The sequence below is a fragment of the Sciurus vulgaris genome, assembly GCF_902686455.1.
Source record: "Sciurus vulgaris genome assembly, chromosome: 15".
In the NCBI taxonomy this organism is placed as follows: Eukaryota; Metazoa; Chordata; class Mammalia; order Rodentia; family Sciuridae; genus Sciurus; species Sciurus vulgaris.
This window is the reverse complement of record NC_136476.1, coordinates 2,327,338-2,346,015: the sequence shown is the minus strand read 5'-3', so window position 1 is coordinate 2,346,015 and position 18,678 is coordinate 2,327,338. Positions and strand designations below refer to the sequence as shown.

The following is an 18,678-nucleotide window of genomic DNA, read 5'->3' as shown; positions in this document are numbered from 1 at the left end:
ACAAGTGAATTGAATTTGGATTTCAAATATATTATAGTTTTTTTCAGGAGCAGTTATCAGGGATTGAACTCAAGGGCACTTGACCAATAATAAGCCATGTCTCCAGCCCTATTTTGGATTTTATCTAGAGACACAGGGTCTCACTGAGTTGCTTAGTGCCTCGCTTTTGCTGAGGCTGGTTTTGAAGTTCATTTAGGTTTTGAAGCAGTCTTTCTTTCCTCCAAAATTAGTTTGTGATCCTCCCTGCCTCAGCCTCCTGAGTGGCTGGGATCACAGGTGTGCACCACCATGTCAGACTTATAGTTTTATTAAAGAAAATTTTGTTTTACTTAAGTGCTCAGTTCTGATAGTATAAATTTGAAATATATTTATGTATTGTATTTGAAATGTATGTATTTCAAATACATATATATTTACGTTCTGAAACATTCTTCCCTCCAAAATGAGTTTGTTTCTTTACCAGTCACAATCAACACATAATACTGAACAACTCAGATGTCAATTTATCCTTTTTCTAAATAGCTTATGGCTTCTGCAAAAATCATCAGTTTTGGAGAAATACTCTGTTTCTGTTTTACTGTAATTTTTTTCTACATTCTCATCCTCAATGTATTTCTTGGTACTTAAGGTAACAACCACTGCCTTAAATGCCAGGGATACAGTCTTGATCAGAACAGGCAAAGTGCCAGCCCTAAGGAACTCTCTTATTCTGTAAGAGACAATATGCACTTTTTTAACGTTTATAAATCAACCTTATTGAGGTTTGACTTACAGGCAATAAAATGCACACATTCTAAGTACATTTTTCAGTGCATTTTTATAAATGCATTCACGCATATAACTGTAACCTTACTTAAGACACAATTTCCACTACCTCAAATAAAACTCTATCCAAGTTAATTCTTTCTTGACCTCTGCTGATTTAGGTAAGAATTGTCTTTCTCTAGAGTTTCTTGTAAATGGAATGATACTTTTTGGTAACTGGTTTCTTTTGCTCAATATACTTTGGAGATCCATTCCTGTTAGTGATTCCTTTTCATTAATAATCAGTATTCATTTTATTGTATGGATTCATTATGTTGTATGCACCACAAGTTGTTTATCCATCCAATCACCAGTTGGTGAACCACTGGGTTGTTTCCAGTTATAATTAAAGCTGCTATGAACATTAACGTATAAGCATTTGTGTGGCTACATGTTTTCATACTAGGTAAAGAATGGAATTACTGGATCAAGAGTAAACGATTATAAGAAAATGCAGTTTTCCAAAGTGGTGGTCCTATTCCGCAGTACCATCAGTCATGAATAAGAAGTCTTGATACTCTGATCCTTGTCAATATTTGGTGCTGTCTTTTAAAATGTTAGCCATTGTAGTGGTTATATAGTGGTCACGATTTGCTTCTAAACCCGTACCAGTCTATTTATATAACTCTACTTAAAAACAGGCCATTTTATTCATAATAAAAATATATTTTTAGTGGTAGATGGACACAATATCTTTATTTAGTTTTTTAACGTGGGCTGGGGAACGAGCCCAGTGCCTCATGCCTGCCAGGCAAGCACTCCACCACTAAGCCACAACTCCCGACCCTTATTCATACATTTTAAGAAGAAAATGGTTGACTTGATTGGTGATATTTTGTTTCCATTTTCCTTCAGGAAACTCTCAAGCGCTGTCTAGAAAATAAAAACCTAGTGTCAAGTAGTACCAGCACTACGGACCTGTTGGAGACTGGATGTTCATCCAGAACTCCACACCTCCCAGGTCTGCGGGAACCTCCCAGGTTCCCTTCAGTATTCTGGTCACTAATTGCCCCCGGAGCCGCGCACTACAAGGCGGGCCCTGAGGCCACAGGCTCTCGCCCCTTTCAAGAACACGCCCACCACTAGGGACTTGTTGGGAAAGAAATGTGACTTCCGGTCTCGCGATTAGCTCTAATTCCGCGAGAAGAGAAGACTTCCGCTATCGACCGAACGGTGGCGGTGGAGAGGAGGGGGTGTGGCCGGGGAGCGCCAAGTCCCCGGGAGTAAGGGAGAGGGGGCGGGGTCGCGCGCACCGGGCGTACGCATGCGCGCACGCGGCCGGTCGGGCAGGGCTGAGAGGGGAGGGGGCGGCGGCGACGGCGGCGTCGTTATTTCCGCGGTCCGGACGGTGCGTGGCGGCGCGGGTGGCCACGGGAGAAGTAGGTAGGGACCGCCCTTGCGGAGCCACTAAGACCACCCCCCCCCGATTGCTCGCGTGTCCGAGAGCCGCAGCCCCCCGCCCGTGTGGCGGACCCTGGGGACACCAGGTCACCCTGGGGCCCCGACCCTCCAGCCGCGCTTCAGGTAGGAGCCCAGGGCTCCTCGGTACCTACAGTCCGCCGAGGCCTGGGCCTTGCCGAGTATTAACCCGGCGACGACCCGGCGCCTGGTGTGCCCACCCTTCTGCGCGGCGACAACCCTGTCTTTGCTTCCGCGCGCTGTGGGGCCGGGGCTTGGCCGGCCTGACCTGGGTGGGGCGGCCATGGAGCAGGTCTCTGCCTCAGTTGCGCCCCCGCTGTGAGCCTGGCTGGTGGGACTCTGCGGTGCGCGTCCGCAAGCTTTGTCCCCTGGCAAGGCTGTACCCTAGTCCTGGGCCCAGGAGAGGTTGGCCCAGTGAGTTCTGCCCAGGTGAAGAGCTACCTTGACTAGAGTAGTTGTAGCCTGGAGTCCTGACCTGCGAAAGGGTACCTTGAATTGTGCGGTGGTCATTTGTGGCCAGTGTTGAAAGTTGAAATCTCTGGAGTTGATTCTTTTTGGACCAGTGGTGGGATGGTGTGTGATTTTTCTTCAAGAGTGGCAAGGCAACCTATGAGCCTTGGCATGTGGTGCACTATTTGTAAATGAGAAGCAGCAGTGATAATAAACGTGAAATTTCATTGCATTAGGTAGTTTTTTTTTTTTTTAAAAAAACAGTACTATCCTCAGAAGAGTTCTGCTTTAGAGTTTAGTGTTTCATCCAGTACTTAAACAGTTTTGTACATACTCTGCCCTGAAAGCTACCTCCTCTCTCTTATACCAGTGTTAATTTTACAGGCATAATGGTTATGAAAGCTTCTGTAGATGATGATGATTCAGGATGGGAACTCACTATCCCTGAAAAAATGGAAAAAAGCAATACAAGCTGGGTGGACATAACCCAAGATTTTGAAGAAGCTTGTCGAGGTGAGTTTGAATTTTCGTGTTAGAAGTTCTAAAGCTGGGAAAGGACAAAGTAAAATCATGATTGCTTTCTAAACTTACCTTGATAAGTGAAAAAAAAAATAAACAGGTAATCCTGGTGTATTGTTTGCTAACCACACTTACTAAAGCCAGTGTGCATTAGGTGTAGCATTAAATACAGATATTGGAGTAGTTTTTTTTTCCTATTAAATTTCTCTAACTTGAAGTAACAAATTAGAGAGTACATAGCAATAGTTTCTACCTGTGAAAACACTAATCATGTTGACTAAAAGTATTTTTGTATATTTGATGTACGAAAATGGTCACAGCCCATTATTCCTTGCTTAAGATCCTCTAGTGGCTTCCTGTTGCAGATAGAATAAAATTCAGACTCCTTTTCCGTTACTTTATAAAATCTGGTCCCTGCCTGCTACTCAGACTTCACTTTTGTACCACTGCCAGACCAATTCTAGTCATGAGATCCTTATTAATCATATCAGAGTGATTTCCCAGGGCCTTTGCACATTATTATTTTAATCTTAGATTGTAGATTGCTTTGTGCCAGGTCTTCATAAGCTGGCTAAGTCTTTACCCTTAAAAGTTACTTCCCTAGGAGGACCCCAAAACAGTCATTCTATGCAAATTCACCCCCTCATTGTCTTTTCTTCTATTTGACCTGAATTGATCACCAGTTTTGTTTTGGTACAGGTGATCGAACCCAGGAGTGCTTAACCCCTGAGCCACATCCCTATCCTTTTGAAAATTTTTTATAAAAAAAGGTTCCTGCTAAGTTGCTTAGGGCCTTACCAAGTTGCTGAGGCTGGCCTTGGACTTGGGATCCTTTTGCCTCAGCCTCTGAAGTTGCTGGGATTACAGTCTTGTGCCACCATGCCCAGTGAATCACCCTGTTTTATGTTCTTCACAGTGCTTGTTTTTGCCAGAAGCCATCATTTTCAATTATTTTTCATTTATTGTCAGCCTTATTCACTAGAATATAACTTCTGTGATGGCAGAGATCATATCTGCTACCCCGGCACACAAAACAGTATCTGGCACATAATAAGTTCAATATTTGGGAATGATTGGGGAGATGAACATGTTTGTTTTTTGAGGGGAAAGGACATTAGGGAGATATGGAAGAGAAAGGAATGAATAAGAGAACTCAAAGCTTAAGAAAGAATGGGATCAGGAACATGGTAGAGAACTTGGGAAAAGCATAGAGACACACATAACTGAGGTTAACATGGTGAATGTACAGGTATGAATTTACATGACTGGGGAGAAATAATGATGGAATTCATACTGGATGACTTTTCTTTGTCCAAGAAACTTAGAACTTGATGATAATGAGGTGGGGGATGTGTTTGAAGAGTACTTTGAAGGAGTGGATTAAAGACTTTAAGCAGCTGTAGGTGGAAAGGGAGGCAGCTGAGTATAAGCAGAATGAAAAATCATGTGCCTGTTCTTTTATTCTTTGAAATACATGTATAGTTAAAGTATGCCTCAGTGAGATAGTGGAAGGAGCATTAACTGAGAGTTACCCATATGTGTAACTGTTTTCTGTTTTGTTTTCTTAGTTTGAAAATGTTTTATGAGCAGTGTGAAATTTTTAGGGTTTTGAGCATAAGATTGAGAGTGTATTCCCCATAGTGTTTAGTACAGTGACTTGGACAGAGTAGCTTTTCAGTAAATAAAATAGTAAGCTTTTGAGTCAAATATGGGCAGAAGTCCCAGCTCTGCCACTTATTAGCTTAGTTACCATGGATAGTTTAATCTGAGTCTTAATTTTCTCCTCTGTATTTATAGAGTTGGGGGATTAATTAAATGAGATTGTGGATGTAACGTACTTGGTCCATTTAGTAATGGTAGCTGCTGTTACTCATGATATTTGTTTAGTGTTTAAAGGGTATGAAAGCAGCTTATTTTATGATGGATTGGAATGGAGATAGCCTGTAACATTAGATAAACTTTTGCACTTAGCCCAGGTTGAGGTATTAAATTCTTGGATCAGGATCGTGATAGAAAAAATTAGAAAGGCTACATGTGAGAACAAAGAAAATTCATGTGACTTGATTGGTGAATTTTGGAGTGACTGAAGGACCATTAAAGATATGTTTCTTAAATATTGCCCACAAGAAACAACACAGAATGAGCACAAACACTCCTCAGCCTTCCTTTCCCAAATCTTATGGGTAGTATTAAAAGTGACTCATTCTTAAGTAAGAGATATCTTCATAATTTCTTGTTTTATCTTAGAAATTCATGGAAAAACTTGCATTTTACACTATATTGTCCTGTATGTTAGAGGTCTTTCCCTTCCAGATTGTCATGTAAATTTGACAATAGATAGTTCTACCCCTTACTACCCTTATATGAATACTCTAGGACATGATGTTCACTCACAGTTTTGTATGACAGTTTGAATACTACAGATCAGCAGCATTTGGTTCCATCTAAATATAATTTTTGTCTCATTACGTGTGTGCGCGCGCGCATGCGCATGTGTATGTGTATATGTGTGTTTGGGAGTTGTAAATCGAATTGAACCTAAGAAAGCAGTTTAGAATACTGGTGGGGAGAGATACTTTGGTGTGGCTTTCTGTAACATAAATTAGCACTGTTTTTTGTAGAATGAACCTTGTGTATGAGATAAGGTTTAAGCTCAACTTTAGTGTGGATTGAAAGGGGGTGGCATGCCATTTTGTTGTCACGTCATACCATCCTGTTAACCCTAACATATTAGCTTTTGTACTTCAAGTGGTACAGATGTGAGATGACTTCTTGGTACTAAAATTTTGATAGAGAATTTAGCTTCCTTTATAAACAGATTTGGGACTGTAGCTCTTGAAACTGTGATATTAATAAATTGTTTTTTATTTTTGAAGTAAAATAGATTTGTTATATTTTATGCTTGTGTTCTAGTGACTTTATAAAAACTACATTCAAAACAGTGTGGTTACATCCTTTCCTTTAACTGACATAGTGGTCTCTCTTGATAACAATGTGATGGCCTTTGGCTAGATTTTGGTGATTTCTTTTGTTCTTGGTACTACAGAATAATCTTTAGTGTTGACCAACTTGTTTTTCGTGTATATTTTTACTCATTCTTTTATTGGCTCTTGAAATTCCTTTGGATTAAACACAAACTGTTAATTTTCATCATTTCTTTCATTTGTTGTTAGGTGGGTGTTACACATTCCTTCCATCCTCCCTATAACAGATCTTGAGGCTCTCAATTTTTTTTTTCAAATTATTTGAGATGTGGTGCCATCATTTTTTTTATCTGATAGATCATAATATGTGATTATTTTAAGTAATATTTGTAATTTTCTTCCTTTAGGAAATGCCATGTAATTTAAACCATGCCATTTTGCTACCTGTAAAGCATCTCAGATTTTCATATTCCATTCAGTTTTCTATATTTGGGGACTTTCTAAATTACAAATCTACAAGTTAGATATTTCACTTAAACGTAAATGATCCTATAAACATAAATGATCAGCTAACATGCCTCGCTCCTTTTGCCTACCACACTCCTTTCACACTATAGATGGTCAATACCTTCTCTTAGGATTTTGATACTATCAGGTATCTGGAGTACCGAAGTAACATAAAGTCTGCTTCTTTACTTATATTCTCTTTGTACTTTTGTGTGGGAGGATATGGAGCACACATCTCATCTTCACATGCCATTTTCTTCTCTTTTTGATTCCTTACTTCATCTTTCTTAGTTTTTATTGAAGTTACCATTGTTAGAGCTTCCCTATTATCCAACCAGTTTCTTCAGCTCTTTCCTAGTACTCCTTTTGTTGCTTTCTCTTCTCTCTTAAAGTGTGGGATGCTTAAGCTTCTTATTGTTTCTTACTTTAACCTAGAATGGTTATAGGTGCTTAGAATGTATTTAAGAATGAATATTCTCAGGTTATGTTTCTTCAAGCCAAAGAATATTTGGATCTGAGACTAAAAAAGTTTGAGAACCACTGTGTTACATTAAAAGCTGTCATTTTGGGTGATTGCCTAGAACCAGCATAATTATAAACACAAGCGTGGGCTCTGAAATTGTGGCAATAACTTGATTATAATGTTATCATCCAGGTGGTCTGGAATATGCTTCTGTAATCTTTTTTTAAAGCTTATCATTGAACCGATTACATAGCATTTAAAAATGTTCATAACAAAAAATGTAGATTTTGTAGGGGGGGAACATGAGTGGGATGCTTGGGATCAAACTGAGGGCCTTACATACAGTAGGTAAGTGCTTTCCCTCTGAACTATACCTAACAGTGTAGCACTTTAACTAACCCTTAAAAGTATAGATTCTTGATAAGACTTACAGACAGCTTCCTCTTTTCCTTCCCAATCCATGTATCCAGTTTAATGAATGATAATTGTCATAGGAATTTTGCTCTTTGTTAGCACTTTATTGAAGAGGAAAAGGATTGACAGAAATTGTTCTGGTAAAAAGATCTGGGCAACATATAAATTAATTTTTTAAATGATTAATTTTAATAGGGAACCTCACAAACTTTTTAAATTATATTTTCCTTGCGTCATAACATGGAAAATGTTTTCAGAGTTGGAGCTTGAGTAGGGTGGGCAGCGCCAGTATTATTTGTGAGTCACTTTAGAGCAGTGGCTCTCAACGGGGGGGTGATTTTGTACTTCAAGGGACATTTGCCAATGTCTTGACAATTTCGGTTGTCCCAGTGTGTTTGTGGGGGTATATGACACTGGTGTCTAGTGCATATACTCCAGGGATGCTGCTACCTATCCAGCATACAGAACAGCCCTAATTTTTTTCTTTCTGCAAAATATCAGTAATGCTGCCTAGTTCACTCTATTTAGACTGCTTTAAAGAATGTTCAGGTATCATTCAACTTCTTTAACCCTGGATGCTTCAGGAAAGTAACACAGACATTGGATAATTTAACATCTCTAACAACTAGAATTATTATAGAGGGAGCAGTGGCAGAGGAATGGGACATTTGATGCACTTTGAGGTCTCTCCTCCATTGTTGAATACATCTTACCAGATTTTCCCCTTAAAGCTGGGAGCAGTGGCACACACCTGTAATCCTAGCAACTCTGGGAGGCTGAAATTGGAGGATTGCAAGTTTGAGGCCAGCCTGGGCAATTTAGCAAGATCCTGTCTTAATAGTAAAAAGGACTGGGGTATAGCTCATTGGTAGAGCATCCCTTGGTTCAACCCCCAGTACTGCAAAGAGAAGAAAAAAAAAAAAAGGTTTTCCCCTTAGTCACGTGTCTTATATTATTTTAGGAGCTTTTGGTTAAAACTATTAAAACTATTGTACTTTACCTTTGTATATATTCTTTTGTTTTCCACAAAAAATTTTACACAGAGTCTCAGTTATCTTACCAGTTACCCTGTTTATTTCATCTCTTTAAAGGAATTTTTTCTTGACCATCTTAATTGCTGTTGGACTTCTTACCTTTTGGATCTGTGTGCAACTTCATTCTGAGCTTGTGCTCATCGTTATCCTGGGGTATCTTTTCTCCCTTGTGGGATGTCATTATTGTCTTCCTGAATAAAATGGGTGGGATGTACAGTTTTGGGGTGTGCTCTGAATGTCTGAAAATGTCTTTATTCTTTTCTCCAATTTAGTGGATGGTACATTTGAGTACCTTGGAGAATTTGAAGGCACTGTATGTTGATTATTGCTTCAATGTTGCTATTAAGAAATTTGATTCCTGAGCTTTCATATGTAACCTTTTAGGATCTTGTTTATCCCCTGGGTCCAGAACTTTCATAGTAGTTGCCTTGTTAACTCTGGGGCCCTTTCATTTTGATACTTCAGTTCTACTAAGTGTCCTTGAATTATTCTATTTTTTTTTTTTAACACTCTCCTTACTTTGTCTTTTCCCTCAACTTTATCTTCCAAATCTTCTATTGAGTATTTATTTTTTGATGTGGGATTTTTTTTTTTTTTTTTTCCCTTATTTTGGTGCTGGAGATTAAACTCAGGAACCTTGGTTATGCTAAGCACCCACTCTACCCTGTTGTGATGTTTTTAATTTTACACGTTTTTCTCTGAATGTTTCTCTTTTCTTCTGCTTTTTAAAAAAATATATCCTATTTTTGTTTCAGTGTTGCATTATTTTATCTCTTTAAGGATAATAATAGTTCTTTTGAATTTTTGTTTCCCCATGTATGTTTACTCCACTTCAGATGGGGGACTAAAAAGCCTGTTGGAAGCTCTGAATTTCTGAGTGAGACCCTTTGTGAACACCAGTATGGAGTGATCTGACTTGGCTTTCATGTTGGAGAACCTTGGATATCAATTTTGTAGCTCTTTCTTCTTGGAAAACTCTGTTCTCTAGAGAAAACTTGTCTAATCTGCCTTGAGGTTGAAGATCTGACATGACTGCTCATGACTTAACAGTTAAGTGACAGTAGTGGTCTGAAGTTTTCACATGTTCACTTAGTACCTCTCTTTCCAGTGTTGTACCCTGTCCTTCAGTTTTATTTGTTAGCCCTTAAGACTCTGTTTGACTCTCTCCAAAGTGTTCAGGATTATCCAGGGTGTCTAAGGAATCTTATAAACCATATAGTCCAGCCTTTCATTTTATAGATGAGAAAACCAAGTTCCAGAGTGATGGATTTGCTTGTGGAGTGTTTTTAAGTTTGGTGAAGCAATTTGCTACTCATAATTACCCTAAGTATGTGATAGATCTTTACAGCAGTTCTTAAATTTTTTTGGATTCAAGATTCTATTATACTCCTTTAAATTATTGTTTGTGTATATTTACTATATTAGAATTTAAACTGAGAAATTTAAAAAAATTAATTCATTTAAAACTATTATAATAAACATGTTAAATGTTAACAATTACATACTTTTTAATGAAAAATCTATGTGTATTCCAAAAAAAAGTAATTTAGAAAAGTGGAGTTGTTTTACATTTTTGCAAATATCTTTAATGTCTGGCATAATAGAAGGCCATCGAATTTTCATATCTGCTTTTGTAATTTGCTTGAAGCATATGAAATAAATCTGGCCTCACCAAATATGTAGTTGAAAAGTATAGGAATCTTTTCAGATGATGGTGGTTTGATAATACACCCAAAACTTGACAGGTGGTAGTTTCTTAAAGATTAGTTGCAATGTGAAATGTGAAACCCTATCAGTGGGCCTTTTATTCTGTTACATTAAAATCCATTGGTCTCTTTTAGATTTTGAATGGATCTTTAATCCATGCCTGACTTTGTAGCATGCACTGCCATTGGAAAATTGGTTCAGTGAGTTATGCAGATATTCCACATGTTAACATATTTCATTATACAGTATTAAGAAGCACATCTGTTAATACACTGATACAGAAAGGTCTTCTGATTATTGGGAAACTGTCAAGAGTGGCAGGCATGCTTTTCAAAACTTGAATTTTTGCTTGAAAGCTCAAATTTTATTATTGATAACAAAATTATCACTTCTTTTTCTTGAATTGACAGTCATTTTTTTTTAAATGCCATATTCTCAAGTCTGAATAACCATAGTTTGTCTGTTGATTGCTCTTTTCCTCAAGACGACTATCTTACTTTGCTATACAGCCGAAGTATTTATGCTTTCCTGTTTTGTCAAGTAGAGTGTTAAATGGGCATTACTCAGATTGAGATTTAAAAGATTAATTGGGGGCGAGGTATTAGGAACCTGCAAAATTTAAGAAGGCAGGAATCGAAAATGTCTCCTCATGTTTTGCACTGTGGATACCTTCGTAGCCATACCCTGGTCCCGCCCTGGCCCTGGCCCTGAGATTAATAATTTTTTTAGCTTTATCAAGGAATTTTTTTTGTTTTTTATTTCTTAATTTTTATTGTGTTAAGATGCATGTAACATAAAAATTTCATCTTATTTTTAATCATTCAAATCAGTGGTGTTTAATATTTTCATAATATTGTGCTACCATCCCTACCATCTATCTCGATAAATCTTTTTATCTTGTAAACTGAAACTTTGTTATCTGTTAAACAGTTAACTCCCTGTTTCTCCCCTTCTTCTCCATCCCCTGGCAATTACCATTCTATAGTCTGTCTCCATGATTTTTAACTAAATACTTCATATGGGTAGAATCACACAGTATATGTCTTTTTGTGACCTCCCCCCCCCACTAGTTTAATGTCCTTAAGATTCTTTTATGTTGTAGCATATGTCAGAATCTCCTTCCTTTTTAAGATTGAACAATATGCCATTGTATACATATGGGACATTTTGATTATCTTTTTATTCATTGATGGACAACTTAGGTTGCTTCCTTGTTTCAGCTGTTATGAATAATACTATGAACATGGGTGTGCAGATATCCCTTCAGGACCCTTTTTTCAGTTCTTTTGGGATATGCTCAGAAGTGTAATTATTGGATTCTATGGTAATACGGTTTTTAATTTTTTGAGGAACAGTCACATGATTCATATTGTTTTCTACAGTGGCTGTACTGTTTTAAAATCCCAACAGTGTCTCCACATCTTTGTAATACCTGTTACTTTTGTTTTTTCTTTCTTTCTTTTTTGATAGTGTTGGGGATTGAAACCAAGGGCACTTAACCACTGAACTGCATCCCCAATCTTTTTTTTTTTTTTTTTTTTTAAATAATGAACCAAAATTTATGTGCTGGAAATTGAACCCAGGGCCTCACATGACAAGGTAACTCTTTTACCACTGATCTACATCCCTAACATAGTTTTTATTTTTTAATCATTGGAATCCTGATAGGTGTGAGGTAGTGTCATTATAGTTTGACTATATTTCTCTAGTGAATAGTAGTCATCAAAGACATTCTTAAGTGAAATTGAAATTTTGGGGGGGTGGTACTTTTTAACTAAAAGTGAATGAAATAAGGATTGTGCTATGAGATTGGGGCCCTGTTTTGATTTGTACTGGAGCTATGACAGTTCTGTACACCATTGCTACTTGTTTACCCCTTCCCATTGTTGCTTTTTGCATCATTAGTACAAATGTCAACACAGTGCAGAATACAACAAAAGTTATTTTGATATCATTAATTCCTGGGTTTCCAGATCACTTTTTGAGACTCTCAAGTTTGTATTTTCTGTTATGCTTTAATGTCATTTATCAGTTTTGGTACCTGCAGCTGTTGAAAGTGATTTTAACTTATGATTAGCTAGAAGGATTGGGTAAAGTTCTGGATATTGCTTTTTTATATCTTTTTAGGTGCTTATGTTTTTAAAATTTTTTCCTTAGAATTGAAAGTTAAATATAAATATATTCAAAGGATTTTTCTCTGTTTCTTTTAGAATTAAAGTTGGGAGAACTGCTTCATGATAAACTGTAAGTATGTGTCCTGTGAATACTATTGTATAATATTTCGGTTTGTTTTTTTCTTAAGTGTAGTAGTATTGGGTAGGATTACTTTTCAAAGATGTACAAATGAATTATCTATCTCTGTATATACACACTCACACGTATATGTGTACACACACACACACACACACACACACACACATTAACTTTGGTGAGCTGTTTTCAGGCAGCCAACCCCAGTTGGGATGTGAAATTGCTGTTACCTAGTGAAATTATGAGTTAACATATGATCCTTTTCTTGAGAGTAGATGTACTGAATGTGGAATTTCTTGAAAAGATACCATTTGTATGTCATGTGTGAAAGACAGGTTGATTGATGACCAGATCTCAAGTGACCAAATGCCTATATAGAAGTAAATTGAGAATTCCTGGAAAAACAAAAGGAAATGCTTAATTATATTTATACTTCTGTTGGTAGCCTCAGTTTCCATATTACTATGGCCAGACTCAGTTTCAAGTTTAGGAATATAGAATTTGAAATAGTAAGTGGACAGAATTGGACATACGTCTTTTTAGTGAGGGGAGACCCTCACAAACAAAAAGTTCTCAAACTTTAGTGTGCATCAGACTCGTGTATAGGGCTTCTAAAAGCATCCATTGCTGGGTCTAGTCCCCAGCATTATGTATTTAATAGGTCTGGTGTGGAGCCACAGCTTTTGAATTTCTAACAAATTTCCAGCTTGAAGTTGATGTTGATGTTCCACTTTAAGAATTTAAGGTATTTCCTTAGTTGCACTTATTAACTTTTGAAATTAATAACTTTGTGAATTATTGAAGAGAATCTTTTTGTTTGTTAGCTTGTTTTAGGTTTAAAACTCAAATCTACCTCAGTCTTATTTTTTCAAATTGTGTCAATAAGAAATTTAACTTTTTTTGCATGGTTTGCCATTTTTCTCTAGCAGTATTCATTGAGTAATCTTTTTTCCCACTGATTTGAAATTTTACCTTTATTATGCATAGCTTCCACAGAAACGTGGGTGTGGATTATTTATTTTTGTCTTCATTTATCTATGTATTCCAGAAAGTTTTTAATTATTATAGCTTTGTTTTTTATTTTTTGTGGTATAAGGAATTAAACCCGGGGCCTAATTAACTCTCAACCACTGAGTTATAGCCCTCCCCCCCAGCCACTAACTGTTGTAGTTTATAGTATCATTTGATATTTGGTTAATCTGTATTTTTTATTGACAAAATTCTCTTATATTTTTGCATATTTTCTCTTCTGGCTTGAGAGGCTCTTTGAAAAGTACTATCTGGGTTTTGGTTAAGAGTCATCAAATTTGTGGATGAAAGCTGTCTTTAATCATGTCTTGATTAGATTAGAGGGTTTGGAGGAAAATGTCTCTTTTTCTTTCCCATATTTTTTAATTGGTGCATTAGGATTGTGCATACTGATGGGATTCATTGTTACATATTTATATTCTGTCTCCTTTTTTCAATGTTTTAACTGCTTTTTATTTGAGAAATGATAGGGTAGATGTATGATAATGTAGATGTTTTTATTTTCTGGTTGTCCAATGGCTTAAGGAAGTAGTCAGTAGCTTGATGACTAGTCAAAGCTTTGTTTTAGGCTTTTTTTTTCCTCTCTCCCATTTTTTGAGGTGTAAATGTCTCAAGAATAGTCTTTTTTTAAAATATTTTTTTCAGTTGTTGATTACCTTTATTTTATTCATTAATTTATATGTGGTGCTGAGAATCGAACCCAGTGCCTCACACATGCTAGGGAAGCGCTCTACCACTGAGCCACAACCCCAGCCCTCAAGGATAGTCTTAATAATTGTTTACAACTGTCACAACTATTTGGCCTTATGGTGAGTTAACAAGAAATACCAGACTATCTGGATTTGTACAGTGTTTTTTATTAGAAGTTGCAAAAACTTTGGGCATTGTAGACTTTGGTGTGCCAGATTATTGTACTTTTAAGACATGAAGAAAAAGTGAAAGTTACATGTGATGATTATTCCAAATATGACTCTCTGAATGCTAGAGGAAATTAAGGAAGACAAAGTGAAATCCCTTGTAGATCGGTTGATCTTTTTTATTCCAAATAATTTCTAATACACAACCTTTTCATATGAAGAATAAAAACAAATTTTAAATTTCTTCTCACCCACAGTGCATGTAAAATAATTTGAGTGGCAAGTACATGGAAGAATTTTTGTGTTAAGGGATGATTAATTGAAGTAGAAGTACTAGCAAATTAAAAAGATTTTAAATACATAGGATACCATAGTTGTTAAAAGTATGTTAATAAAAATTATTATAGGAATCTAGGTTTGGGTTCAAAAACAATTTGTGGGACTGATTTATTTGCAGATTTGGTCTTTTCGAAGCCATGTCTGCTATTGAAATGATGGATCCCAAGATGGATGCTGGCATGATTGGCAATCAAGTTAATCGAAAAGTTCTCAATTTTGAACAAGCTATTAAGGTAGTTACATTGTATTTTTTATGTTTTCTTTTACCTTTTGTTATTTCATATGTTAAAACCTATGCTTAATAATGAAATCAAACGTAGTGTGTTGACTTAAAGTGAATTTTTAAAAAGCATCTCAACTCTAATAAACAAGAATTAGTTATAACATTTACCAATATACCTATTGAAACCTAGAAATTAATTATTTGAGGTCTTCATTATAAACTTGCTCTAAATTTATGCATTTATATATTTTTAAATTAATTTTTGAAGGTATTTGAGTATATATTCAAATACCAGGGTAATTGGTTTAGAAGATTCCATTTTATGTAATGTATTAAGCAAAATGATAATGTTGTACATTTAAAATTTATTCAGTGCCAATTGAATTCAGTATACAATTGCCAGAAATTGTATACTTTATGGAAAAAGATTAGCTAAGAAAAGTGAGTATTATTAAGAAAATTTACCAGTAGTTAACAAACTTCAGGAAGTTAGTTTTTAAAACTTTTTTTTTCTTTTTAAGTAGTTTTGAATTATTAGAATGAATCACATTTATAAATGCTTAAAACTAATTTGAACTGTGCTTTAAAGTACTTGTTGATTTTACTTTTCATTTTATTTATAAAGGCCTTTATTGTTTCAAATTAAAGTCTTTGATGACCTATTTAGGATATATACTTTCTATAATTATTATTTGTCAATGAAAAGTAAAATTTACAAAGTATTATTTTAAGAATACAGAGTTAATTTGGTATCTTAGCTATATGAGATGACGAGCTAGCATTTTCTTAGAATTGTTGTTTTAAATATCAAATTTTTGAAATCCAAAACGCTACTGTACATGGTAACCATAAATATTAAAAATTTCTGCTTACATGTCATATTTTTCCCTCTTTTTAGGATGGCACCATTAAAATTAAAGACCTTACCTTGCCCGAGTTGATAGGGATAATGGATACATGTTTTTGCTGTTTGGTAAGAATTAAAATAAGACTGCTGGTTAATTAAACAAACAAATAAAACTTTGACCTACCTAAATCTTTGATTTTTAAAATAATATACCCAGTGTTGAGTATGAAATATATGTAATGCCAGGTTTCCTAAGATGTACATAAGATTAGCAAGCTAAATAACACCATAGGAAATAGCATTTTAACTTCTATCTGGGTGCTTTTAGACTCATTTTCTTGGCAAAGGGATAGGTTCTTTATAATTAAGATATAGCCATTATTTCAAAATACCCTTTTGTTTTGGTGTTACCCAAAGAAATAAATCTGTAATTAGAAATTTCAATAAGGTAAACATAATTGAAACAAAGGCCGGTTTGAATTGGCTTTGAAGAGATCTTTTTCTAATCTAGGATAAATTCTGATAAATTGTCAGTCTTCTGTGAAGGAAATATTATAGTGTTTGACTGCTGGATATATGTCTTCCTGACAGTTTTGTTTAGTTGTGGAAAAAATTCTCATTTGTATTGCTCCCACTCCCGTTTTCTGACCATCCTTTCTTTTTAAATTGCTATTAGATGATTATTCTTAGGAACGGGTAATAACTTTAATTTGTTCATTGAACAGATATTGATTGCCAAATGTATTAAAAGCACACACACACAATATTATTTTCACTTCGGTCTTATATCTATTAGTTATCTGTGTTTTCTTATATCATCTAGGGTTACATTGCTAACATGGGTCATGGCCAGATCCTAATCCTGGTCCTTTGTCTTCCAAAGCTCTCTTTCCCTCAAAGATATTTTTATTATCTTTTAGCATTTTACAGTTCTAGAAGGGTAGGAAAGGGAGACAGGATTGGTCCAGATAGACTTGAAAAGAAAATATTCTTACAAGTAAATGCTTTCGTAATGGTGCTGTGGGGGCAGAGAGGAGAAGATAATTATGTATGGGGTGGGTGGGTAAGAAAGGCTATAGAAAGGAAGCGATACTTGTATGAGGTACTGAAGAATGGTAGGCATGACAAGAACATTATGGAATTGCAGGCAAAAGTGTGTGTGTGTGTGTGTGTGTGTGTGTGTGTGTGTGTGTGTATATATATATATATATATATATACGTATGTATATGGCATAAGTATGGCAGAGTAAAAATGACCAGTTTGGGGATTCCTGAACAAAACTGCTTGTGGCTGAAGTCTGGCACAGATCCAAGTGGCAGGTGTGTGAGAATAGAGAAGGAAGAAAGGTAAACAAAAAGAGGATATTTGTCAAAATTGAGAAACTATTTTGTGAGATTTTTGGAACTATATTTAAGAATTTGAGTTTTAATTGTCACATTTTTTTTAATCTGGAAAGTCTCTCTTCTGCACAATAGTCATTCCAAATACAAACCTTAATTATAGTATTTTACACATCCAGTCTCATTTTGTAATGGAGTAGCATTTGTCTTGCTCCCTTGCAGAATTCTTGGACTTTTGTGTAAAGGATAACTGTGTAACTTGAACAAATAAACTCTTTGGCTCTGTTTCCTTACATATAAAAGGAGAAAAATACCATCTTTCTCCAAGTGTTAAGGAAAAATGAGATCAAGATATATGAAAAGACCTAGCATAAGTCCTCATATATATATATATATATATATATATATATATATAAGGTTTTTTTTTTAATGTTTTTTTTGAAGGTGGACACATACCTTTTTATTTATATGTGGTGCTGAGGCATTGAGCCCCTGGGTTCAATGCCTGTTACCCCTACAAAAAAAAAAAGGGAGGGGTGATTTCAGATTAGGGATGCTGAGCAGATAAATTTTATGCATATATTCTACATCCAAAAAACTCTGAAATCTGCAACATTTCTGGTCCTAAGAATTTCAGATAAGGAACATTGAACCTGTACATTATTTTTGAAAAATTTAAGTTGGTGAAAGTGAATTCTAATTCCTTTCTCTTTTCTGACCTTATCTTACTTGTCTTTTAAATATTATGATTAAGCTAATATTTATTGGGCCTGTTGCACTCTTGCCTTGTTGGATCAATTTAAACTTTACACACTCTGTATTACCTTAAAAAAATGTACATTCTTTTATTTTTTATAGATAACATGGTTAGAAGGCCATTCCTTGGCACAGACAGTTTTTACGTGCCTTTACATTCATAATCCAGACTTTATAGAAGATCCTGCCATGAAAGCTTTTGCTCTGGGAATCTTGAAAATTTGTGACATTGCAAGGGAAAAAGTAAATAAAGCTGCTGTTTTTGAAGAGGTAAGAGTTTGTAATATAAAAATTCTTGAAGCACTTTATTTCATTTTTTGTAATGTATATTTAATTATTTTATGATGAATATTTTTGCCCCTGTATATGGTTATGAATGTAAGAGCACTGCTGTTGCTGGGCATGGTGGCTTGTGCCTGTAGTCCAAGTTACTCGTGAGACTGAAATGGGAGGATTGCTTGAGTCCAAGGAGTTTAAGGCCAGCTTGAGCAACGCCCAGACACTGTCTTTAAAACAAAACAAAACAAAAACATGATGGTGTTGCCATCTACAACTATTTTGGCTAATGTAATCCAGTGTTTTTTGTTTTGTTTTTAATAAAGGGCTTTCATCTTATTATATTTCTTCTGTCAGTACCATTCATTGAGTAACTATTATGTATAAAATAGCATTCTTCTTCCTTTTTTTTTTTTTGGTGATACCAGGGATTGAACAACCCAGGGGCACTTAAACCCTGAGCCACATCCCGAGACCTTTTCTATTTTTTATTTTGATTCAGGGTCTCTAAGTTGCTGA

The 18,678-nt window shown here is 35.7% G+C and overlaps 1 protein-coding gene across 5 annotated transcripts in view; it reads left to right on the top strand.

Annotated features, from left to right (window-relative positions):
- The first annotated feature begins 2,056 nt into the window (after positions 1 to 2,056).
- NAA35 (N-alpha-acetyltransferase 35, NatC auxiliary subunit) overlaps positions 2,057 to 18,678 on the top strand; it is a 105,126-nt gene continuing 88,504 nt past the window's right edge. The window contains exons 1-6 of one of the 5 annotated variants that reach the window (XM_079113375.1): positions 2,057 to 2,187; positions 3,058 to 3,186; positions 12,452 to 12,485; positions 14,835 to 14,949; positions 15,838 to 15,912; positions 17,986 to 18,153. In XM_079113375.1, the coding sequence (XP_078969501.1) occupies positions 3,063 to 3,186; positions 12,452 to 12,485; positions 14,835 to 14,949; positions 15,838 to 15,912; positions 17,986 to 18,153 (516 nt within the window). In that variant the 5' untranslated portion in view covers positions 2,057 to 2,187; positions 3,058 to 3,062. The other 4 variants (XM_079113374.1, XM_079113377.1, XM_079113376.1 and 1 more) reach the window with 4 other exon arrangements.